Consider the following 25,721-nt stretch of genomic DNA (forward strand, 5'->3'; position numbering starts at 1 on the left):
CTTTAACTGTTTTTTATACAAATACAAACCTCCTTAGACCTTAGAATCAATATTTCTTTCTTTTTTCTTTTTTTTTTTTAATTTGAATGAACGATGTCTGAAGTCTCTCCAGGACTGCATAAGAAAGAATTTGATTGTTGTCCCCTTTGGGGTTATTTTTGAGGAGTAGCTTTGCTGTGGATCAGCAGGTCAAAATAGATGGAAAGGGTGAAAAGGGAGTAAGAAGGTTGCACAGATGAAGCGAAAATGGCTAGATTGTCTACTCATGATTTAACTTTAACCTTGCAAAGATTTGGAAGACATTCTGGTTTTTTATAGCTTCATGGAGCAAAAATAGAAAATTATCCAGTAACCATGGAAACATGGAAACAATGATCACTGGAAATTATCTCTACTTGTGCTATCATTGGATGACACTAAAGTTAAGGCACACATGCATCCTCAGCAATGCTGCCACAGCCAACAGGGAATGAACCTCGCAAAAGCCCTCAAACATCTGGAGCAGCTGGAGCCACTGAAGTTTTGGAATATTCTAATTCAAGCTGTTGGGGGTTCAAGCTATACCTGCTTGGCAAGTGATTCTGTGAACAGTTAAATACTGAAACTCCAGCCATGTCTGACTATGTGTTCTGCTGACCAAATGACCTAGTAGCCACCAGCACATCAAGTGCCTTTATGTGCCCTCAGAGCTCTCAAAGAAAAGGTCAGCAAGGCATGCAGTGTCTCAGAGCAGTCACCATCGATGTTAATTCCTATTGAAGGGGAGGGAGAGGGATACAGATGGTACCAAATCAATAACAGCAATTTTGGGCCTTTGGAGGGTAACTCGCCATCTAGGTCACTAACAATAAAAGTTTATTGGAAATAAAAAGAGAGGGATGAAATGAAATGGACTTTTAGTGGGAAAAACGAGAGAAAAATGAAGATAAGAAGGACTTCAATACGAAGAGAAGTGTTGCAGATGTCACAAACAGTATGAGAGGTGGGTCTATAACCTGCCTGCCAGAATCAGATAAGCTGCTATTATGCACACCCCAACTGCTACACATTAAAGGAAAAGCATGAGATTAGAAGTACCTCTGTGACTGTGCTGCTGATATAAGATATATTCCTGAAAGGATTTGATTTTGCTACTTCAGTCCTCTTTGCAAAGCAGCTGGATTTATGCTTTTTCTTTCCCCAAGGAGTTTGCTGTCAGGAGTACCAGCCTCATGAAGCATCTCCCTTACAATTTCTTTCCCACTTCCTTTTCAGAAAACTACTCCATTCCGCCAAAGAGTGAAAAGCTGCTGACATCCCCCTTGCAGAGGAAGTGTTAGGAGGGAATTATGGTGGTGTTAAAACCTAGTTACCCAGAAGAGCTACTCACCCAGAAGTCATCTGGAAGCTGGGAACTGTTTGTGAACATTTGGAAACAGGGACTTGCTGCTTCTGTTTGAATATCTGAAGAGGATGGAAAAGATTTCTAGTGATTTCCTGTCTCTCCATTTTTCCCTTTGTGTTCCTATGAAACAGGACTTCTACTTACATTGATTTGCTTCTGAAATGGTCACGTAAGTGACATTCTTCACCTCAAGGCCGTAAAACTGACAGACCAGACTTCCCCCCTTTGCCTGCCCTTGGTTGTCCTTCTTGGGAGTTGTATATTAGGCATTGCAATGGCATGCCACAGCACTCCCAGGTAGCCCAGACTCCCCACTGGACAGTTTTGAGTACACAGGGAAAGGAGCAGCTCCTTTGTCACTTGCAAGTTAGCATGGGCGGACAGGACAGAGAGCGTATGGCAGAAGAGCTGGTCTGTCTGGGGCTGGCAGGGACACCTCTGTTGATAAAGGTACTGCAACTGTTTGTTAATAAATGCACTTTGAATCTTTGCATTTATCTATAATTGCAAGCACAGGGCCACTCACACATCTGACAAAAGTGTTTTGTCTCCATCCTGTGCTGGGAAGCACAAAGTGAATCACCTTCATATTCTTACTCACAGTGTTGTCTAATTTTTATGGTTTTTGCAATCTGCTCAAAGTTTAAGTTGGTTACTTTTAAATGCAGACTAAAAAGTGGAAACCTTTACCTCTGCTTGCAGGATGTAACTACTTCAAATTTATCGTCTAAGATAAAAAGTCCTCTCCCACTGAGCCCCTTCAAGAAGGCTGTTAAAATTAGGGCCAGTGTATTAAAAATCTGTTACATCTTTTACTAGTGAGCCATGACCTGCTCACTTGTGGGAAAATGAGCTTGCCAGTCTACTAAGGAACTGGCTTACTACCTTCCCAGTTTTTGTGAAGTGTCTGCTCTTTGTTCCCAGGTGGTTGTCATGATGGATGCTGTTCAATGCAGGAAAACCAATAATTTAACACATACTGTAATACAGTGCAGTAGCCCAAAGTATGATGATATTAGCCAGAAAGGAAAGTAATCTTTTAAAACAGAAAACATTTAGTTTCTGCAATAAATTAAATTTGACAAAGAAATAACTTGAGGACACAGACAGTGCAATTAAATGCTCTTTCTTTGGTCTTATATTTTCTCTGCAAAATAAGTAGAGGCAGAGAAGATGAAACAACCTGGAATAAGTAACTGATGGAACAATGTAGCATGAAAAGGGCAGTAGTAAATTGCCTTGTGGAACTCAGCATTTTTCCTAACAAAATCAACTAATCCCTGGGCTCCTAATGTACATACACATAGGCATTTTATACATGTGTTTTTTGAAGATATCTATACACTTCCATAAGCATGCATATTATATTTAAGGTACTTTCTACAAAAATTCGTACTTTCTATTTGCTTCATGTAATTTCCATCTCAGTCACAGTAATTGTTGAGAATATTAAGGCAATTTATGAGTACCTGTGGGCTCATAAATCTTATGTGCTTATCCTAGAGATGTATCTTCTATATATATACTATATCAAGTGGTTTCTATCATCCATCACTGTAAAATGTATCTATGGTAAAAAAAAAAGACACCAAATCTGATCTTTGTCAAAGCAGACACTGGCCAACCCTGTAGTGATGGAAGCTTCTAGATGGTACATTACAGAGGGTAGATTGGAGATGTGTAGTTTGTGAAAAAACTGACACTTCCTCCAGTTTCTCCCCTTCTATGGGTTTTTCAACATCCCCAGGAAAAGAAATAGAAGCCTAATAAATTTATTCAATAGTTAGGTTTTCAGGAGAAGGTCAAATGTGCATATTGAGGTCCCAGTTATGGGTACTAGACTAGGAAGCAGTTCAGACTGCTTTGAGTTAACAACATGTTTTAGAATGTTAAAAGTGAACAACAGTTGACAATAATGAATTGTGCTTGGAGGAAGAATATTTCCATTTTGGGAAGAAGATTCAGAATGACTCTGCATTAGCAGCTAAGCTCAGGAGTAAAGTTGTGATGGTGCTCACTGGCTCTCCTCCAGCTCAGACCCTGAGAAGTCCTCCAGCTCAGGGTCTCTGCATGTACCCCAGCCACTATCCTTCATTCACTCCATCAGGACCAAGCAAGAGCTAAACTGATATAAACCCCTGAAATGCACAGACTGGGCACTGGGTCCTCAGCACCAACTCCACAAACCTGCTCTTGCTGGGTTGCACTACTCAGTAATGCAGAAATAAATGACTGAGTTAGGTACTGAATCATCTTTAGGGTGTGTGGCAGCAGCTCTGGCCATAGACAGCAGGTACAGGCCTTCCCAGGAATTTTCCCTGGGGAACCCTGCAAGAAGCTGTGAAAGAATTAAACCAATTCTTATCTCCACTTGCTGCACCTGTTGACAAGCAAATGTGGAATGTGTTATAGAAATTTGTTTACCAAAGGGTGGTAGTGTTTTAGTTAGTTGACCAATGAGGTCAAAGTTATATCAGACAAGCTAGAAGAAGTTATGAGTTTCTTAAGAACATAGTAGGAATGTAGTATAGAAGAATAAAGCAATGGTTCAGCCTTCTGCATCACAGAGTCAGTGCTAATTACACCTGGGTCAGGTGTAATTTTCTGCCCCTGTGCCGACAAGGGTGCTCAGCTCCCAAGTCCCTGCCTCCTTCAGAAGGTGCTTGGGGCAAGCCTGGCCATCTAACTCAGGCTTCTCAAACCTGACACTGGAAGTGGACAATGAAAATACTCCTCTCTTCTTCCATCCATGTCTGTGATTACAAATGAGACTCCTACATGACTGAGAAGTCCTTTCTCCATTAATTAACTAGATGAGTTGACCATGGTGAGTGGTTACACTGAATCTTTAAACCTCTTACAAATGATAAATAATATAAGCAATCTCTATGCTTGGCCATTATTTAAATATTCATGCAAAATCTAGGATTACTTGATGTTTTTCTCTCTTTCATGAAGGCTTATAATGACCTTAAAAGCATTAACTCAATATAAGGTCAAGGAATTCTTTTAGCTGTGAAATCAGTTGCTTAATAATGTTTCCTCAGAGTCAAGAAATCATGTAGGCTGTAAGGCTCAAGTAATTATTTCATTTTTCTGCCTACATATTCATGTCTTTAACTACTACGCTGCACAAATAGAGAAATGAGTCAATGAGAGATTTTCAGTACTTGGGTTTACAGCGTCCAAAACATACAGAGAAGCATGTATCTGCAAAATTAAGCAGCTATTTCTGTAACTACTTAAGAGATCAAATGCTGTTTTAATGTCATACATCAGTATATCAGCTCTTATACAGTACAAGCAGGATCTCACGCTGGTTTAACATTACTTATTAATGGCTTGTCTTTGATTATATAGTAAGTCAATTAAACAAGCTTATAGGTTGCAGTAGGCAAAAGAGAATAAATTTGGGTTTAGCCATAATTTTTAATTGATAAAAAATTACTATGATTACAAAATTATTTTTCTGTTAAACATTAAATATTTCATTTAAAATGTTAGATTTTGACATGACTGTGATGCTGTCTTTTTTAGTGTCAATTGAAACAGGGCAATGCATGGGTAAAGTGGTTTGAAAAATTGCAAAATTGACAGAGTGTGTTCCTGCCTCATAATAAACAATTGTTGAATGATGTTTATTAAAATTAGCTCTCAAGTGACAGTTAATAAATGCACAGTTCTATTATGCATGCTAAATTCAGCATTCTGAAAACTTAAAAGCAAATAGATCAAAACCAACAGAGATAAAAAAGTCACAAAGACAAAATACAGCAACACCAGAAAGTGACAGGGAATAATTCAGTCTTAAAAATGACTTCTTATTTGGTAACTTGTAACAACAATTTTATAGAACTGAAATAGAAGCAAATCAGAGTCTTTCTGATGTTTTAGATATGTGATTTCTCTAGTGCATATAGTTTGATCATATAGCAAAGAAATTTACATTATGAAGCACCCTTCAAAAAAGCAAAAACCCAAGTTTCCCTCTGTTTCTGATTTCAAGTTATGAATAGTCATGAATAACAAATGAAGGACAAAAAAAAAGGTGCAATAAAATTTAACTATTAATTTATTTTAATTAAAAACCTTCAATATTTCTTCAGTATTTGGAGAAATGAGACTACAAGCAGTGTGTTTCACATATACCCTGACCATATCTGCACAGAATTGCAAAAATGCTGGATTTAATGGGCTTTGTGTCCTTTACTACAATCACTCCATTGGCTCTTTGATGTTGCATGGGGTTGGTGTGATGATGGAAAGAGTTGCTTCAACCCTGTATTTTCACCTCTGTTTCTAAAAGGTGAAGGGCAAAACTTTAAATCAAGGAGCAGTTTATCTTTAATTAAGAAAAACATAATTAGGCATTATCACATAATTGCTATTACTGATGGAGAGACTCATATTTTCACAACTAGTGACCCATGTCATATTATGTCTCTGCTGTTTACTGCATAATAAATCTGTATTTGTGTTTGGCAGCTAGCCAGAAAAATTAAAAGGTAATCACCATGCTTCTCTGCAGTCTGGTCATCAAAATCTCTGACTTCACAGATGAGTAAATAACAAAGTCAAGTTGTGGTAATCTAACAGAAAACCTTTAGGAATAACTATATTTTTCTCCTCTGTCAAGATATCAAATGACACTTGAAACAACCGTATACAAAAAGCTTTGCAAAACAGATGAGAAGAACTGTGCTTTACACCTGGTGTTGAGTTAAAAAACAGTTTAATGTCTCAAGGCACCACCACGGTAGAATTTTATACCTGCAAGTAATCATCTAATACACTATTATACAGTTAAGGTAATGTATTAATAAATAGCTTGTGCAATTTTGGGAAGCAATCTATAAAGGAATGTTAGATATACAATAGGCACATACTATAATACAAATAAAAACCAAAATTCCTAGAAAAAGCATGCTGAGCACCTCTTGGTATAGGTTGAGTTTCTTATTCTAAACACTATGTAAATCTTAACTTACAAAAGGTAAAACTGAAATCTTAGAGTAACTGCTTATTTAAACTGATTTTCCTGGGTATCTTCCTCTATGTCACAGGATTATTCTTAGGGACAGAGGAGTCTGGTACTGGCTGTAAAGGGCTGTCTTGTTTGTTCAGTTGTGCGTTCAAGTTTTCAGAAGTTAGAAGAGAAGAATTAAAAACTATTTCACTTAAGTCTGATTTTATGGATACCAGGTGTGGTTCTTGAAAATTCAATGGTTCTTCTAACACCTGTGTGTTTTCTCGTGTCATTCCCATATCTGATGGTGACTTTCGTTTCATTCTTGTGTACGATTTGTCTAAATTCTCCATGCCTTGGTCAGTTTTCTGAAATCGCCCAAAGAACCAGATGAAGAAACCAAACAAAGCAAAAGCCAGCAAACTTGGAATAAAAGCCAGGCATTTGACATCAAGGCTGGAGCCTGTGAACCTGCTGTGCAAGAACATGTCCCCTTCGGCATAGGTCCGGTTCGTCAATGGGTTTGTGTTATTGGATCTCCACTCCCAAGATAACTTAGTTCTGTTAAGGTCTTTCAAGCTCTCTGAGTCCTTCACTGTGTAGATCTTCTGTCCAGGACCAATATATTGACCATATTCATGAGGTTTGTAAAATATTTGGTTCTTCCACATATTCAGATCCAAGATTAAAACAAGGAAGATAATTCCATAGTTAAACCATTTGCCTGTTTGGAAAAAGAAAATTCTGTCATCTGATATATCCATTTTAAAAGCAGTACAAATGCCATTACACATAAAAGATACTCAGAAAACAAAAATTTCATTTTTATTAACCTGTAAAGATTAATAAAATAAATAAATGTATAAATATTTTAAAAAATTAATAAATAAATTTCCACCACAGTCAGATTTATGCTGAATGTTCTCTAGTATTTCACAATTTGGTCTGGACACAAAACAATTTTGTAGCACAAGCACAGAAGTAGAACTATTCAATTGACATTACCGTTTGTAAGTGACCAGCTTATTAGATCACTAGGTGATGTGTAATAGAGCAATAAACCTAGAAAAAGCAGTAATTCCACAGCTTTAAAAATATTCACATGGAAATTTTCCATAAAAAGGCCACATTTGACAGAACCATTTAAATTCCAGAAAGTACTGAGTGACTGAGGTTTTTGAGGTTGGTAACTATATGAATTTTAAGAGTATATACTTATGTTGTTTGATATACCAACTATGGAGTGCAGATATATTCAGGTATGAGCAATCAGACAAACTGTGATTTATAGAATTACAGTGAGATTGTTGAGAAATAGCAAGGACTGATTGTAGACTTCTGAGTCTAGCCTAATTTTTTTTTATAATCTGTGTCAATGAATATGCATAATGAATTATACTATTTTCACAGTCATAGCATATCTTACATTTTAGTTAGACATATGTTAAGATCTCACCTGTGCAGTGATGACTGCCATCACGCAAGAACCTGGCAAATCTACATGCCAGTATTAAGTGAAAATAAATACATGGAGGAATGTTTCTGCTGGTGATGAATGATCATGGTCTTTGCTGGAATAATATCTAAGTATGCTTCAAGTGAAAAAGAAAATGTATCATCATAGGATCTATCAGATTATTTAGGCTAGTGACTTGCACAGAATTAATGGATTCCAGTTCCTGAAAGTATGTGTGTTCAAACTGTCCAACCAGAATTCTTCAGGAGGGTAAGGAGACTAACTTCATGCATTCAGGAGCTATGTTTAATGGTTCTCTTCAGCTCAGATTAAATAGATTGAAAATAAACAAGAATATTTATTCTCTTGTTATTCTCTTATGTTGAACAGTCGTCACTGTTTGGAAACAAAACTGAACTGAAAAGACCTTGCAGACAATCCTATAATTCCTGAATAACTCCTCTATCAAAGTCAGGTTGGATGCACTTTGAACAAACCAGCGTAGAGGAGGGTATCCTGCTCACATCAAAAGCGCTGGAACCAAATATCCTTTAGGGTCCCTTCCAACTGAAACCATTCTATGATTTCTCCTGTGATTTTGTAAATTTTATAATTGACATGTTAAAGAAAACTATCTTTTCATACTATTAACACTACATTTATAATATTTTAGTTTCATAAATCAACACCCAAGAGACTTAAAGTGATGCTAAAGCGTGAAATAACATAACAAACAATTCAGTGTAACTTCATGTATCCTGTGGATGTTTGCCATGTATTTAATGTTTCTATTTTTCCCATCACATTTGTCTTTCAACACAAAGACACAGGATTCACTGATCAATAGCTGTTGTCAAGCAGAATGTAATAGCTGACTTCTTGTTTTTACCTCAGCTGGGCAATTAGATGACTCCTTTTTCCCTTAGCACCATTTCTTAGGACACAGTGATAATAGCACTATTTTTTGTATTTTCACTGTCTGAAAATGTTTTGAAAATGGTTTCAGAAGTTATTTGATGCTGAGTGTTTGATAGAAAGATACACCGTTCCTGTCTCATAGAAAGTATGAACTTGAAACTCCCTCACTGAGCTCCTAGTCAGAGCTAGGCAGGCAGAAACAAAGCCCTGAGCTCAGCTGCTGTGATTGTTGGGTCCATGTGGGCCATACAAACCACTCAGGTCCATCATCCCATTTAGTGAGGATGAGCTGCCACCTGTATGTCTAAATGGCAGCTAGATGACTGAGAACAGCTGCTGTTCTATAGCAGATTTTCTCAAAAATCCTTAAATTTCTTATTCTCAGCCAATTTTTTCACCTTCTGCTTCACTGTTATGCTTGATGAGCTCTATAAATTTTCCTTTTCTTTTGAATACAGTTGTCACCAGAACCAAAGGCTGTGTATGAGTAACAGTCTCACTATAACCATATATGAACACAATGACATCTTTCTGCTCCTACTCAATAATCCCTTTATCCAAGGGCTGCATTAATGTCCTTAGAAACAGAATGACTGAGTTAGTGCTGTCTTGGGTACTCACAGAAAGTATTTACCTTTTTCATGTCCTCTGCCATCTATCCCTCTCCAAGACAGGTATTCACTGCTGTGCTAGCTAGCACGACAGCCAAAGAAGCCAACCCAGCCATCCTAGATCTGAGATGCTTTGGAGCAGAAAGATGTCATTGTGCTTAAATGTGGTTATACAGAGATTTAATATATTGCCCAACCTTTAACATTATAACTTAAATGTTTGTAATGTATGTATATTAAATGGTTGTCTATTGCAACTTAATTTTAGCATAATCATTTTCATAGAAAACTTTAAGTCATATATCAATCTTATATAGGCAATAGGCTAGGTAAATGAAAAGTCAATCACAACCTTTGATCTTGCACATGAACAAACTCAAGTTTGTAAGTTTGCAAAGGATTATAATAAATGTATTATGAAGGTACAGATACTAATTTTATTTTTAAAAATTTCAAGTTTCATTACAGATTAAAAGTGACAAGGGAAACTGGAGCCCCACACTACAAAGTCATTTAAGTTTTCTTTTACCCAGCTTCTGTAGGATTAGTATTACTGCTGCTTTAGGGTTGGCCCTACTTCAATGAAATTTGTGTGGCCAATACTGGCATATACCTGACCCCACTTAGCCCTTCTTGGATGGAAAGTGGTTTATTCAAAGACAAAATATGAAATGGAAGAATGTAATAGGATCAACTCTCAAGACTGGAAGGCTAGTCAATCATTTCAGCAAACTGGAAAGAATTTTGTCCTGTCTTCAATAGTTAACAAGTTAACAATGAAGAAAGTCATGTGGGAAAATAGGTTGTGTCATTCAGCCATGCACTACCTGAAAAGTGACCTGGTTAAAAACTTTATAACTTTTGCAGCACTGACATCTTACAAGATGCACATAATATTTGGAGAATTAAGAATCTGATTGGGTGTATTTGGAAACACGGTACAATAGTGCAATTTGATGCAACAAAGTTCCTCCAAAATAAAAATTGCACCCGACAGTGTTAGTGTCCTTGTAAGGCTGTGATGTAAAACGTGTCATGATTTTATAGGCACTGTAGACTACAACAAGTACTTGGGGATGAAAATTCACTCCTGTTTTCTGCCAAAGCATGTCTGTTGAAGAGGATTGTATCCTCCTGGCTAGAATACTCACCAGAAAGGAAACCTTGACTCTACAATAACCTCCACTTGTGGCAGCTTGGACCTGCATCATAAGACCATGCTCTGAGCATCAACCTGTACAGAAGTCTGCTTAGAAACAGTCTCCCCCCACTGCTGAAGCTCAACAACTGTGCACTACACATGAATGCCAGGGGTCTTCTCATTTTGAAAGAAGTATGGATTTTTATTTTTCTCTTTTCCAGAAATTCACATATTTTCACCATCAAACAAGATTTTTGAGCAATCCTCCACACAATATTTGGAATATATCCCAATATTCCATAACAGCTGCTGATTCTGGAGCACTTTTATTTTTGTATGCCCACTCTGGAACAGACCATTCATTTCTCAACAAAAGGATCTCATGTAGAAGCTAATCCTCAGGAACTTAACTGAGGTCAGGAGGTAATGTGAAAATTCTACTTAATAAGGCTAGACACAAGCAGCCTCATGCTGTGCAACCACAGCCAGAGGCTAGTGTAGGACATGTTTGCTTTAGACTTCTATCTCAACTGTAATTTGTGTCTAAAACCACTCAGACACTGCTGCAAAACATTTGAAATGTTCTTCCTATCTTCTGTCACATTGGTGTTATTAACTAGGTACATGCATACAGACAGACCACTCACAGCTGATATAAGATGTTAATCCTCTGAGGTTTTTTCACGTCTGTGTGCATGGAAAGCTTTGGTTTTACCTCTAACCTTTCTATTTTTGCCCACAGACTCCCTCAGGCTACCCTGTGTAAGCTTGGGCTGAATCTAGAGACGCTGTTGGTTTAACTCCACAAGCCAGCCATGCTGGTAACTCCCCAGATATGAAGGAGATGATTCCTCCTTTGGGTGGAAGGGTACTTGGGTCAGAGAGCCCTCAGAAACATGTTACAAACACCCAGAGAAATCTCCCATCTCTTCTGATACCTAAATAGTAACATTTCCAGTTTGAAAATTACCTGCATACTTGACAGTAGATGCTCTTGGATTTCCAATGCTGCCATTAAAGGGTACAAGGCAGGCCTCCTACCCAGTGTCTTTTAATCACAAAAAAAGCTGAACAAAATTTTTTTTAAGTTTTACAAATTTCCCTGGGTATTATAGAAACTAGGCTAGACTATGTATTTTCATAAACATCAGCCTAAAAAGGAAAACACACACTTTACAATGAGCCATCTGTCAAGGGAAATCCAGATGAGCCAAGCAGATGCAGGAATTCAAGTTTTTTTAAATGTTCACAAAAAAAAAAAAGTGGCTATCAAAACAGAATGAAAATATTTAATACTCAGTAAGGAGTATTGCAAGGAGTTCCTAGATGCAAAGAAATGAGAGTAAAATGAGGTACTCACCAGTAAAAACAAGATAGCTTTTCACAATAAATTCAAAATTACACTGAAGAGTCAGAAGATGTTAATTCACTATTACTGCCAACAACATTAAGAAATCATAAGTCAGGACTAAGGAAGTGTGTTATTAGTTTAAGGTATCATGGGTTAAAATAATATGCCTTGTATAGTTGTATTTTTCTGCCCTTTTAGGAACTGAATTATGCAGAAGCAAATTTTAATTTTTTTTCTCTGCAATCATGATCTTTATTTTATGAAAGCTGAAATTCTCATTTACTCACTGTATTCAGGAGATAAGTTTTTAAGACAAAATAATAGAAAAGAAAAAGTAAAAGAAAAAGACGTAAGAACAAAAAAGAAAAAGAAAAAGAAAAAGAAAAAGAAAAAGAAAAAGAAAAAGAAAAAGAAAAAGAAAAAGAAAAAGAAGAAAAAGGAAAAGAAAAAGAAAAAGTGCAACTGTCTTAAGACTTGTGACAAAGTCAGGAGACCTGGCAACACTTAGCATGCAACTGAAATTATTCATCTGTACACAACTTGCTCAAAGCCATCAAGGACAAACCAACCATCAAGGACAAACCAACAGAATGGTGGCTTGAAATCCTTGACTCCTCAGAATGTTGCTTTCCTTAGAGCTGCTCCTTTGTGGGACCTTTGCTTATTTGAAAAAACAATATTGAATAGGATTGCTTTTATTTATATCAATAACAGTGGCTAAAACAGCCTGTGTAAGAACTAATAAAGAATAAGCTTTGCCAGGAAAAGGATGGCAAATGTTATTTCAGCCATGCTTTCTTTCTCCTTGCTATTTGGGAGAAAATGCTTTTCAGTTTCTAAAAATTAGAGCACAAGTCATAGATTTACAGCCTGGATTTATCTATGTAGCTAGTGCTAAAATTAATATTTTTCAGGCCTCAGTGTTCATTTCCTGCTTGTTACTTAAGAGTCCTATGGTTAAATTTAAATTCTGGATTCTGTGTATTAAACAGGGCTTAAATAAAGCTGGCTCCCTGTTGTTACCATTGTTCTACCCCCATGTCACCTGCTGTAGTTGCATCCATGTCCATCATTTTAGATTGAATTATATTAATCTTGATATTATATATATATATATATATATATATATATATATATGTATATATATAAAATTAGGGTTTTTTTTCTTTTCAAATATTTTACACCTTGATTTGAGTAGAATATTCAAGTATCTGCACATCCAGACAGTCACTAGAGCTTGCAAATTATCCTACATGATGCCCTAACCTAAGACAAGAACTGATGGCAAGAACAGATGGTTCAAGCAAAACTTACCCAAAGGGAGGTTCTTGTGCCATGTGTTATGGCTGTTTATTAGATCTCCTAAAGGGTGGACTAGCTCTGAGATAAAACAGGCTCTCAGTAGACAGGATACGTGATGTGCAGTCAAATGGATTGATTTGTCTAGCGAATCTAATAAATGGATCTTGTTAATGCTGAGCAGGGAAAAATTTTCCTTAGCCCTCATTCATTATCTCATCCTCATTAAAAGAATGCCTTCTCACTAGAAAATCAGAAAGGATTCCAGTCCCCTCTGCAGAAGACTACAATGCATAAATATTGGTTTTATTTGGTTGGCCTGTTTTCAAACAGCAGCATTGCTACTGATTGCATTTCTGATCACTAATTTATGTTCTTTGCTCTTGTTTATTCTTTGATTATCATCTATGTCTCTGTCTCTTCTACAATGCAAAACTGTTCTTTGCTCTTCAATTCCTCTTCTATCACCCATTAATTATATGCCAAGTTTCTGTATCTGGTGACACAGCCCAACCTACCATGCCTCAGCCATTTTTCCTACTCCTCTGTGCATCCATTCCACTACTTTTCCTGATACAATGGAATAACAGTATGGCATCTGGGAACCTTGTGGGACTGAGCCGCTCCAAATTAATTCCCTACCTTGAGAAAAAGGAAAAAAAATAATTTTTGCTATCCCTGAATTTCATACCTGTAATTCACATAAAATATCTGATGCTTAAACTAATTTTCTTTCCTCTGCTCCTTTCTCTTTCTGCTCACTTGGGAGACAATAATGTGTTCATCATGTTCACATAACATCATCTCCTCTCACCCTCCACCTTCCAGTCACTGACTGGTCATAATTTATTTTATCCTGTTCCATAAACCACTAATGGCTCAATGGTCTCCCTCAGATATGTACCAGCTCTTCTTTCTCCTTGTTAGCTGGCTGTTCTCTGTCAGCATTCCAGCAGGGCACCTACCTTCAATTTTGAAAACTTTCTATCCCTCCATCTGTAATTCCTGCTGGCTCATTTGCCTTCCCTCAGTCAATAGCCAACAGGTACCTTCTGCACTATTTTTATCTTCTTTTCTGTTTTTTAATCTCATTTCTGCATTCTCTGCTGAAAACACTTCTTTCCGAGGCCTCATTCAGTCTGCTTCAGCTCAGTGCTAGTGTCATTCTTTCCGTGACACATTTTCTTCCCTCTGCTTCAGCTGTCTGCTGAGCTTGTGACTCACCTGCTAACTCTTGGCCTTATCTTTGTATCATCTCTGAATGCTCCTTTTGTCCCTGGTCTGCAGGAGTTTCTTTTGGCTTGTCCTTGGTTGCCCTCATCTATTTTATTTCTGTGTGGCGTCATGGGCTGTGACTTTTTATCTTAGCAGTTAAAGACCCCTGCCAATTCACACCTGCATTCTTCTGTTATCCATTATTATCCATCTCTTCTCAATGTAGAGAGAGGAGCTATACTCCTTTTGTATAGCTTGAAGGTAATACCAAAATATTTATCCCTATTTAACCTCCTTCTCTTTTTCATTCCCTACTGTTATTAAAATACTGATTCACAGTATGCAAGGATCAGGTATTTTTTATCTATATGTATCATCCATTTTGATAACTGCAATTCTATTTTATTTGAGGTTATTTAACTGTCTGCTTCTTGTTAGATGACTGATGGAAGTAGGGCTATGAGTGGCCTTTGCCAGATGAGAATGACCGAAGTTATAAAAAGATATTAGCATAAATCATAGCAGAGGCATCTGAAAGCATAAGAGATTTGGAGATGAAATAAGCTGCTAATTTCCCTGAGAGAGCAATTTTAGATAAAAGATGTCTGAAGTTACATTATGTATTACTTAATGTCACAAGAAGTTGCTGAAATCTGTGAGAAATAGCAGACCCCTCTGATTTGTAAGATACAGGTTCCTCATTTCCTTGAAATGGTTATATATGGGGAATATGGATATGGACAGATAAAGAAACAGAAAAAGTCTGGGACAAACACAAAAAAATACACATTTAAGACCATGGTAACATACATTTGTTACATAGAAGCAGCTCACTGTGTGACAGTCACAATCTGTAAGATTACCTACCTGTTATGTGTATGTGATATTCCTCTTTCAGCATCTTTTGGAAATAAGGTACTTTGAATTGCATGTGTGCTGAAGGCAAGCCTGGAAGATTCACTTCAACATCACCCATAAAATGTGGAAACTCCCAGTCCTGTTAAAAAAGAAAAATAAGAGCCTAAAAGTAAGATTTCACAGTATATTTTTGTCTTTAAAATGGCTTAAATCAATAAAACAGAAATGTTCTATATTTAAGCCTCCATTATTGGATTTCTTACTTTAAATTTGACTGACCTACTTAAAATAGAATATCTTATTTATATTAGATGTTACAATATAATTTTTACCTCAACTCCATGTAATTGTATAAAATGTGTATACAAAGTTCATCTCAGAATGACTACCAGCTGATAGTACAAAACAGAATAAGGATAAGAATACTTATTCAAAACCTGGCAACACTATGAATACCTATATAAAAACCTTGCTATGCTACTTACTCTTAATTTGTAATTTGGCAAACAGTTTACAGGTATGAGATTGGCAAAGGTGGCCTAAGCCTTTCAAACACCACAAATATTTGCATTCTACTTGTTCAACTTGCAGGGTGTTTTCCGTATTTTGCCTTCATACATTTAAATAAACAATCACTGCAAGTGCAGGCCCTTCAGCATAATCTGCCTGAATCAACCCAAGCACAGTTTTCTCCACTGCCATATTTCAGCTGACAAGGTAATGCTGGAAATGTGGAAGCTCTTACCTAGCATTATGCAAATTTTGGTAGTGTGTGGTACCCCAGCTGAGGAAGAGCTGCATTTAAAGGAATTTTTCACTTGGTTATCTGTACCCCCCATCAGTCACTAGAAAATGGCTATGACAGCATGGCTCATTAGAGCCCAAACTGAAAGCAATAGTGCTAGAATCAGGATGATTACTGCCAGGGTCTTTACTCTGTGCACTGCAGATTGTTGATGATCTCCTGTTACAAACACACTGCCCCTCTTCCCATGCACACTCCTGGATTTGTATTCAACAAGCTGATGCCACAAGCACCTGAATTACTAAAAATAAAATAAAGGAATCCAAAATGTGAAGAACCCTATGAACGACTTCTGATTCTTTCACATGAAAACCATTCCAGCATAGCTGTTTTCCTGTGACAACCAATTCCATTATTCAATTTTCAGTTTTGTAAGGATAGGAAGTTTTCTTTCAGAGTAATAAAAAAATATTCAAAACTAAGAATCATCTACTAAACTGGGAGGAGCTGTTGACTCCCTCAAAGGCAGAGAGGTCCTGCAGAGAGATTTTGGCAAATCAGAGGGCTGGGCAACCACCAACTGTATAAAGTTTAACCAAGACAAGTGTCAAATTCTGCACTTGGGATAGGGCAACCCTGTCTGTTCCCAACACACTGGGAAGTGCAATACTGGAAAGCAGTGCTGGAGGAAGGGACCTGGGGGTCGTGATCAATGGCAAGTTGAATTTGAGTCAGCATGCCCTGGCAGCCAGGAGGGTCAACCCTGTCCAGGGTGCATCAGGCCCAGCATCACCAGCCAGGCAAGGGAGGGGATTGTCCTGCTCTGCTCTGCTCCTCACCTCAAGTGCTGGGGGCAGGTTTGGAGGCCATATTATGAGACAGATATAAAGCTATTAGAAAGAGTCCAAAGGAGGACAACAGAGATGGTAAAGGACCTTGAGGGGAAGCCCTGTGAGAAGTGACTGTGTTCATTTGGTCTGTTCAGCCTGGAGGAGACCGAAGAGAGACCTCATTGCAGTCTGCAGCTTCCTCATGAGGGGAAGAGGAGGGGCAGACACTGATGTCTGCTCTGTGGTGACCAGTGACAGAACCCAAGGGTATGACCTGAAACTGTGTCAGGGGACATTTTATGTTACATACCTCAAAAGATTTCTCCCCAAAGAGTGGTTAAGCACTGAAACAGGCTCCCCAGGGAAGTGGTCACAGCACCAGCCTGACAGAATTGAAGAAGTGTTTGGACAATGCTCTTGGGCACATGGTGTGATCCTTGGGGTTGTACAGTGCAGAGCCAGAAGCAGTCCTTCTGGGTCCCTTTCAACTGAGGATATTCTATTCTATATATGACCTCTGAAAGATTAATCACTATATATAACTTAATTTCCAAGACTTGCTAAGGTCTCCAACATTTTCTACAATGAAAGGGAAATGGATGAGGTTTATTGTTGTGGTGTGTTGCAATATCCTGTTTTACCTTCTCCCTTCCCCCTCGCCCCTCGCTGAGTGTGCCCTGTCAATCAGGCTAACATACCAGCAAGGCGTCGTGTGATAGGTGACCCTAGTACCTGGAGACCCTGCCCCTTCACCTGGTTGGTGACTCACCTGTCCCCTCCCCTTCCCCTGTCCTGAGCTTAAAATGTGAATGAGACCATGTGGCCCTATTCTGTTACCAGCAGTGGCCCAGTGCAGACGTATCTGTACTCATGGAATAAACATCTGGCTACCTTCTAGCAGAATCCGCTCCCTTCTTTTCTTCACCATCGCCAGAAGCTCTCCCCTGAGGAGAACGGAGTCCTGTCTTGTGCCCCGCTGCACTCTGCCGCCAGCCAAGGTATCTTTGAGGTATAACACCGCAGAGCTGCCTGTGGCCCAGCAGCGAAGGTCAGAACTGGCCTAGGCACCATCTAACTGGTTATATTGGGATACATATTCCAATATATTGGCGTCCCTGTGGGTGGGCTCGACTCTGCAGCCCAAAAACAGACTCGCAGTTCCTCAGAGAAGCTTCTGCCAGCCGTGCATCCAGCTGGAAGGGCTTTGGTTGCATTGCCCTCAGCTAGAGACTTTGGGAATACTCCCAGAAGAAGTTTCGTGGACTGTTCGGCGCCTTTGGAAAGCCCTGCTTCATTGTGGTGAACAGATTTTCCAGAGGAAGAAAAGGGCAGCCTCTCTTGCACCCAGAGAGAGGTCCTTTTCCGGTGGAGACCTGCCTGTACCCAGCCTACAGCTTCCATTTCACGTGAGTATCTCTGCTTTCGGTAGAGCAGAAGCTCAAAAACAGACTCTGCCGCGAGTTCTGTTCCTTTTTGCCTTTGCATTTTGGCTGCGCAGCCCCACAGACGAGAATTCATAGCGTTCTAGTGTTAGCTTTCCTGCTGCGTGTTTCACTGTTTTTTAGAATTCGCGCCGGAGCGGGATCGCTCTCTGCCCTTCCCCCCCCGGCTCAGCAGCGTGTTCAGACACGTGTTAGGAGATTTTCTTTCTCTTTCTCTTTGCGGGGGAGGGGGGGGCTCTCTTTCCACGTGGCCGGGGGACCTGCGGGGGTCGGGAGTGCTCTGCACACGCGGCGGCGGGGGGGGGGGGGCGTCCCGGTTTCGGCTGCCACGTGGGGTGGCTGCTGTCTCTGCTCCGCGGGGGGGCTGCGTTCCACCGCGGGGGAGGCTTTGTTTCTGCCTCAGCTCGGCAGGGCGTGCCCTGCTCCTGCTGCTGCTGCTGCCCGGGAATTTTAAAAGCAGTATATACAGCTGCATTGTGAAGCTTTTGTCTGCTCGTTATCGCTTTCTATCTGTGGTTTTTTTTAGAAATTGGTAGCTGATTTTAGCTTTGTTTTTGGTCAGGCGGGATTAAGTACTTTGCTTTTTAACATGGGTTCCAAACTTAGCATTGTACAAAGGGGAGTGTATTATGATATTGTTAGCATTTTAATCAAGAGTAATGTGAAATTCTCTAAAGGAAAATTGAAACAGTTTATAAGATGGCTTTTTCTGCAGTTCCCAAACATTTCCCCTGAAGACATCCACAATATTCAATTCTGGGATAAAGTTGGGAATGAATTGATAACCTTAGGACAATCTGGCAAATTACCCTCAGCTAAATTTGTGTTCTGGAGTTTGCAAATTCGAACAGCATTGCTCAAACAAAAGGAAATGGAGAAAAAGCCAAATGTAAAGCCATGTGCCTCTGCTCTCCATGTTCCTCCCTCTCCCTCTAAAACCCCTAAACCTCTTTCCCCAAAAAAATCCCGAGCACGTGTTAGTTTTTCGGAGAGCAGTGATGTCCAAAATGGCCCCCAGTCCCTAGGGGGTCCACAAGATGGTGGATGCCACGTGGCATCTTCCCAAACCTGGTCTTCTTCTTCCCAAAATCCTCTTAAGCATTCCAAAATTCCATCCCCATCCCCCTCTCCTCCTGTTCCTCGTGACACCTTTCCCCCTCCCCCCGCCTTTCCTGCAATACCCTCAGCTCCGCCTCTCTACTCCTCCCAGGGGGCGGTTGCTGACGTGATGTCACCAGGTGACCCCGCCCTCTGTTCCCACGGTATCCCCGCCCCCTGCCAGCCCCTTGACCCCGCCCCCTGTTCCCACGGTATCCCCGCCCCCTGCCAGCCCCTTGACCCCGCCCCTTGTTCCCACGGTTTCCCCGCCCCTTGCCGGCTCCCTTTCCCCGCCCCCTCCCCGGGTTCCCACGGTGGGGACACACCCATTGCCTGTCCCCAAACCTGTAGCTGTGATCCCAATGCTTCTGATTCAAGGGATACAGAGCAGGAGACAGCAGACCCAATGCATGGTGCCATGTTGTCACTGGCTCCTGTTACGTTTCAGCCTGCAGCTCAAGCAGGAGCAGCCCCAACTGCTAATTGGAGTTCTTTTGGACGACAATTGATTAAAGAGATCTGTAAATCTCATAAAGAATATGGTGCACACAGTCCATATTTCCGTGGCCTTTTAAATTCTGAATTAAGTAGAACTGTTGTGGTTCCACATGATTTAAAACAAATTTTTTCATGTCTCATGACATCCACGGAATTCAAATTATGGGAATCAGCATTGAAACAACTGCTAAAAGATGCTCTCCCAAGCTTACAGGCTGATCCAAACACAGCAAAAGACAACAATGGTAACCTTATCACTATTGACCACCTCTGTGGTGAGGGTCAATGGTCTTCTCCCTCAGTCCAAGCTGCTGCAATTCCTGCAGAAACACTTGAGAAAGTAAAGGAAGCAGCTGAAAAAGCATTCTTTTCCCTCCAACCTGAGGGGCCTTTTGAGCCCTATAGTAAAATCAAACAACTACCATCAGAGCCTTTTGTCAAATTTGTAGAAAGGCTAACTAGAGCCATTGAAATACAAGTTAAAAAGGAAAATGCAAGGGAAGCAATTTTAGAAGAAATGGCATTTACAAATGCAAATGAACAGTGTCGAGCAGCAATCCTGAGCCTTCCTATGGAACCTTCCCCTACATTAAAAGATATGCTTCTAGTCTGTAACAGGAAAGTGCCTCTGATGAGTGTTGCTGAAGACACCAGACCAAGGCTGCTGCCAAGACCACCTCAGCGTGTTGCTGTTGCCAGCCCTTCACCTTTTCCCTCAGCACAGCAGTACCCTGGGCAGCAGCGGAGACCGGCAATGGTTGAGCCCACTAAACCATGCCTGCTTTGTAATAAGCTAGGGCACTGGAGTAACCAGTGCCCCCTGAAAGGGGAATTTGATGAATTTAAAAATAGCAGGGGAGGAGAACTGCAAGCCCTCCCTGGGGGTCAACAACAAAAAAACGAAGAATAAAGCGCCAGCCTGCCAGGCGTGCAGACATAAAAGGAGCAGGCCAAGAGAATAAGGGTAGCAAAATAAATCAAGCGCGCAATAATATTAATATTTGTGTAAGTGAAGCAAGTGCTTCAAAGACCAAGTCTGCTAGTCCACTGTTGAAAGTGAAACAAAATAACCTTTGTTGTGATTTAAGTGATTCTGTATTAACCGCATCTTCTGTCAATGAGCCTTACAGGTTGCAGCTGACAGAGTCACTCCACCTGAAGGACACTGACTGGCATTTTGTCTCTGTAAATCCTGAACAGAAAGGTACTTGGAACCAAATTCGTTGTAAGTACATCATCACTGGGGACAAAAACACACCACAAGAGATCGAAATTGCTCCGGGACTGACAACATCAGATCCTAAGCAATTTGTTCTCAGCCTGCACTGTTTCCACCCACCCCTGTTTCTTCCCAAGGGACAAATTGTTGCTCAAGCTATCCCTGTGCCATCTTTACCTGAAAATGTTGATAAACAAGGGCCCACAGTCGCCCGGGTCCAAGTTATTGGGACAGATAAACCCAAATTGTGGTGCAATGTCAGTGGGGGTGGGGAGTCTAAACGCATTGAGATGCTTGTAGACACAGGTGCAGACTGCACAGTGATTCCAGCACGAGACTGGCCAGCACACTGGCCTTTACAAAATGTTGCTGGTCACCTTCGAGGTGTAGGAGGTCTGCAATTGGCAAGGCAATCCAAAAGCATTATTCAATTCGAGGGTCCACACGGACAATTGGCAAATATCCGTCCATTTGTGTTAGATTATTCAGAACCTTTGTTAGGGAGAGATTTAATGGCCCAGTGGGGTGTCACAATTAATATTCCAGACTCTCCACAGCATTTTTGTGCAGCAGTCATTAAACAACAGCGCCCCATCCAAAAACTTAAGTGGAAAACAGACGAACCAGTTGATGTGAAACAGTGGCCACTCAGTAAACAAAAAATAAAGGTGCTTGAGGAACTAGTAGAAGAGCAACTAAAAAAGGGCCACATTGTGGAGACCATGTCCCCATGGAACTCTCCAGTGTTTGTCATCCAAAAAGCTGACAAAAAGAGGTGGAGACTCCTCTGTGACCTCCGACAAATTAATAATGTAATTGAAGATATGGGTTCTCCCCAACCTGGTATGCCATCCCCAACAATGCTTCCTCAAGATTGGAAATTAGCTGTTATTGATATTAAAGATTGTTTTTTCCAAATCCCATTACACCCTGATGATGCACCGCGTTTGGCATTCTCTGTCCCTTCTATCAATTCAGAAGCTCCTATGAAAAGGTACCATTGGACCGTTCTTCCTCAGGGCCTAAAGGTATCTCCAGCTATCTGCCAGTGGTATGTCTCTTCCCTGCTTTCCCCAGTTCGTGCAGCCGCAGAGAAGGCCATCATCTACCATTATATGGATGATATCCTTGTGTGTGCCCCCAATGATGATTTACTAACACATGCGCTTGACCTAACGATCGATGCATTGATTGTTGCAGGGTTCGAGCTCCAGGAACAGAAAATTCAAAAGATGCCACCTTGGAAGTATTTGGGCTTAGAAATTGGAAATAGGACCATTGTTCCTCAAAAACTAGAAATCAATCCAAGGATCAAGACCCTTGCGGATGTCCACAAGTTGTGTGGGTCTTTGAATTGGGTAAGACCATGGCTTGGTCTGACTAATGAAGACCTTGCCCCTCTTTTCAATTTACTGAAAGGGGGAGAGGACCCAGGTGCTCCTAGGTCTATTACCCCAGAGGCACGGAAAGCTCTAGAAAAGGTTCAGATTGCAATGTCCACAAGACAGGCCCACCGATGCCGGCCTGATCTGCCATTCAAATTTATCATCCTAGGTAAGTTGCCACACCTCCATGGAATTATTTTCCAGTGGGAGGAAAAACAAACACCTAAGGCAAAGGACACACCAAAAAAGAACCGGGACCAGAGGGACTCTCTCTTGATCATAGAATGGGTTTTCCTCAGTCACAAAAGGTCCAAGAGACTGACAAAGCCTCAGGAACTGGTAGCAGAACTGATCCGGAAAGCAAGGACCCGGATCAGGGAGTTAGCAGGATGTGATTTTAAGTGCATTCACATTCCAGTTGAGTTAAAATCAGGTCAAAATACTATGAAAATACTGGAACAATTGTTTCAAGAAAATGAAGTGTTGCAGTTTGCTCTGGATTCCTACTCAGGACAATTTTCGGTAGCACGGCCCGCTTGCAAATTGTTTGAACAAGATGTTCAATTTACTTTAAAATTAAGAACTGCTCTAAGTAGGAGACCTTTAAAAAGGGCTCTAACTGTCTTTACAGATGCGTCCGGGAGGTCCCACAAGTCTGTTATGACTTGGAAAGATCCTCAAACCCAGCAGTGGGAGACGGACATTGCTGAGGTGGAAGGTTCACCTCAGGTTGCTGAATTGGCTGCGGTTGTTAGGGCTTTTGAAAGGTTCTCAGAACCATTTAATCTGATTACAGACTCTGCATACGTGGCAGGAGTAGTATCCAGAGCAGATCAAGCAATACTGCAAGATGTATCTAACATTGCACTTTTCGAATTGCTTTCCAAACTGGTAAAGTTAGTCACTCACCGAGAGCAACCCTTTTATGTGATGCATGTCAGGTCACACACTGACTTGCCAGGGTTTATCGCTGAAGGCAACAGAAGGGCAGATGCTCTTGCTGCACCTGCAGTGATGGCCACTCTCCCAAATGTTTTTGAACAGGCAAAAATCAGCCACCAGCTTTTCCACCAAAATGCACCTGGCCTGGTTCGCCAGTTTAACATCACTCGAGAACAGGCCAAAGCGATTGTGGCCACGTGCCCAAATTGCCAACAACATGCACTCCCTACAGTGAGTACGGGAGCAAACCCAAGGGGACTGAACAGTTGTGAACTGTGGCAAACAGATGTAACACACATACAGGCTTTTGGACGGCAGAAATATGTTCATGTTAGTGTAGATACCTTTTCTGGAGCGGTCTATGCTTCTGCCCACACAGGAGAATCATCTATTGATGCTATTAAGCACCTCTTACAGGCTTTTTCTTTCATGGGCATCCCCAAGGAGTTGAAAACTGATAATGGGCCTGCTTATAAATCCAAGGAATTCGGGAGCTTCCTGCAGCAATGGGGAGTAGAGCATAAAACTGGCATCCCCTACTCCCCTACAGGTCAAGCCATTGTAGAAAGAACTCACCGTGATATTAAAAGGGTCCTGGACCAGCAACAACAGGTTCTGAAGGTAGAACCTCCCCACATTCGGTTATCCAGGGCACTATTCACAATCAATTTTCTGAATTGTTCTTTTGACAGCCTGAACCCACCCATCCTACGCCACTTTGGGGGGAACAGTCACAGGTTGATGAAAGAAAAACCTCCGGTTTTAGTAAAGGACCCTGAGACTTGGAAAATGGTGGGACCTTACAAATTGGTTACTTGGGGACGTGGATACGCCTGTGTGTCCACCCCCTCTGGTTTAAGGTGGGTTCCTTCCAAATGGGTAAAGCCCTATGTTCCCAAAGTCTCAGAGAAATCTGCAGAAGCACCCCAGGTTGCTCACGCTGCCTGGAGAAGAAAACGCCGCGCACGTTCTCTGGAGGAAATTCCATTTAAGCCTCCTATCTGGAATAGTTTGTAATATATGTTTGTCTCAAGTTTTTGTACCAGTTTAGATCCCACTGTTCGTGTATAGCCTCGAGATGTCATGAGACCGAGCCTGCTTCTCGTCCTACTCGTGATCATCCCACCTGCAATCTCCTACATAGTACTGCAGCCCAAACCACATATGGACTACCTCGATAAAGGTTCTCAGACATCAACAGAGAAACTGACAACGAGCTGAATGGACTTTTCAATGGCTGGGGACTCTCGGGCTGGTTAGGATCTATTCTGAAAACTGTAATTTTAGTGCTGTTTATTTTAGTTGTAGTTATTGTAGTTTTTAGCATTGTTTTTGGAGTAATCAGACGCATGGTTCTCAAGTTAATCTCAAGCTCATCTCCCCCTCCTGAGGTCTACCATTTGGAAGCCCTCAGTGCTCCAGTGGATGACCTAGAAGCCTCAGTAGAATCATTCTGCACCATAAACACAGTCCTCTTCTTTTTAAACAAAACTAGGGGGAGGTTTATTGTTGTGGTGTGTTGCAATATCCTGTTTTACCTTCTCCCTTCCCCCTCGCCCCTCGCTGAGTGTGCCCTGTCAATCAGGCTAACATACCAGCAAGGCGTCGTGTGATAGGTGACCCTAGTACCTGGAGACCCTGCCCCTTCACCTGGTTGGTGACTCACCTGTCCCCTCCCCTTCCCCTGTCCTGAGCTTAAAATGTGAATGAGACCATGTGGCCCTATTCTGTTACCAGCAGTGGCCCAGTGCAGACGTATCTGTACTCATGGAATAAACATCTGGCTACCTTCTAGCAGAATCCGCTCCCTTCTTTTCTTCACCATCGCCAGAAGCTCTCCCCTGAGGAGAACGGAGTCCTGTCTTGTGCCCCGCTGCACTCTGCCGCCAGCCAAGGTATCTTTGAGGTATAACACCGCAGAGCTGCCTGTGGCCCAGCAGCGAAGGTCAGAACTGGCCTAGGCACCATCTAACTGGTTATATTGGGATACATATTCCAATAGTTTATGATCTGGAAAACACGCAGCCTGATCACTAACAGCTGATCTGTGCTAACTATTTGTTATACTGAGTTAAATGGATTAACAGAAGTGCAGGCAAGGAGAAAATCTGACACCCTTTTCCTAGTTCTTAATGTTCACAGAAATGCAGAAAGTGCCAGTTAACAGATGAAGAAGATAAGAAAATAAGGATGCTCTCATTTTGCCTCATCATTAATGCAACACATGCACTCCTGGTAGCTGCAGTCCCTTACCCTGCATCTGTAGACATCCTCTTGCAGGGGGTAGGCATTCTAAAAATTCCCAGAGATAAAAATTGTATGCGTGCACACTTTCAGTTCACTGTTTCTAACATACATCTCAG

At 40.9% G+C, this 25,721-nt stretch overlaps 1 protein-coding gene across 4 annotated transcripts in view; it reads right to left on the bottom strand.

Annotated features, from left to right (window-relative positions):
* Positions 1–6,099: 6,099 nt before the first annotated feature.
* The window catches only part of TMEM117 (transmembrane protein 117), a 187,887-nt gene continuing 168,265 nt past the window's right edge, over positions 6,100–25,721 (bottom strand). For all 4 annotated transcript variants that reach the window (XM_074539828.1, XM_074539826.1, XM_074539827.1 and 1 more), the window contains 2 exons: positions 15,209–15,338; positions 6,100–7,074 (listed from right to left, as the gene is read on the bottom strand). In XM_074539828.1, coding sequence (XP_074395929.1) covers positions 6,437–7,074; positions 15,209–15,338 — 768 coding nt within the window. In that variant the 3' untranslated portion in view covers positions 6,100–6,436. The remainder of the gene's footprint in view (positions 7,075–15,208; positions 15,339–25,721) is intronic.

Source organism: Zonotrichia albicollis, chromosome 4 (assembly GCF_047830755.1).
Source record: "Zonotrichia albicollis isolate bZonAlb1 chromosome 4, bZonAlb1.hap1, whole genome shotgun sequence".
Taxonomy (NCBI): Eukaryota; Metazoa; Chordata; class Aves; order Passeriformes; family Passerellidae; genus Zonotrichia; species Zonotrichia albicollis.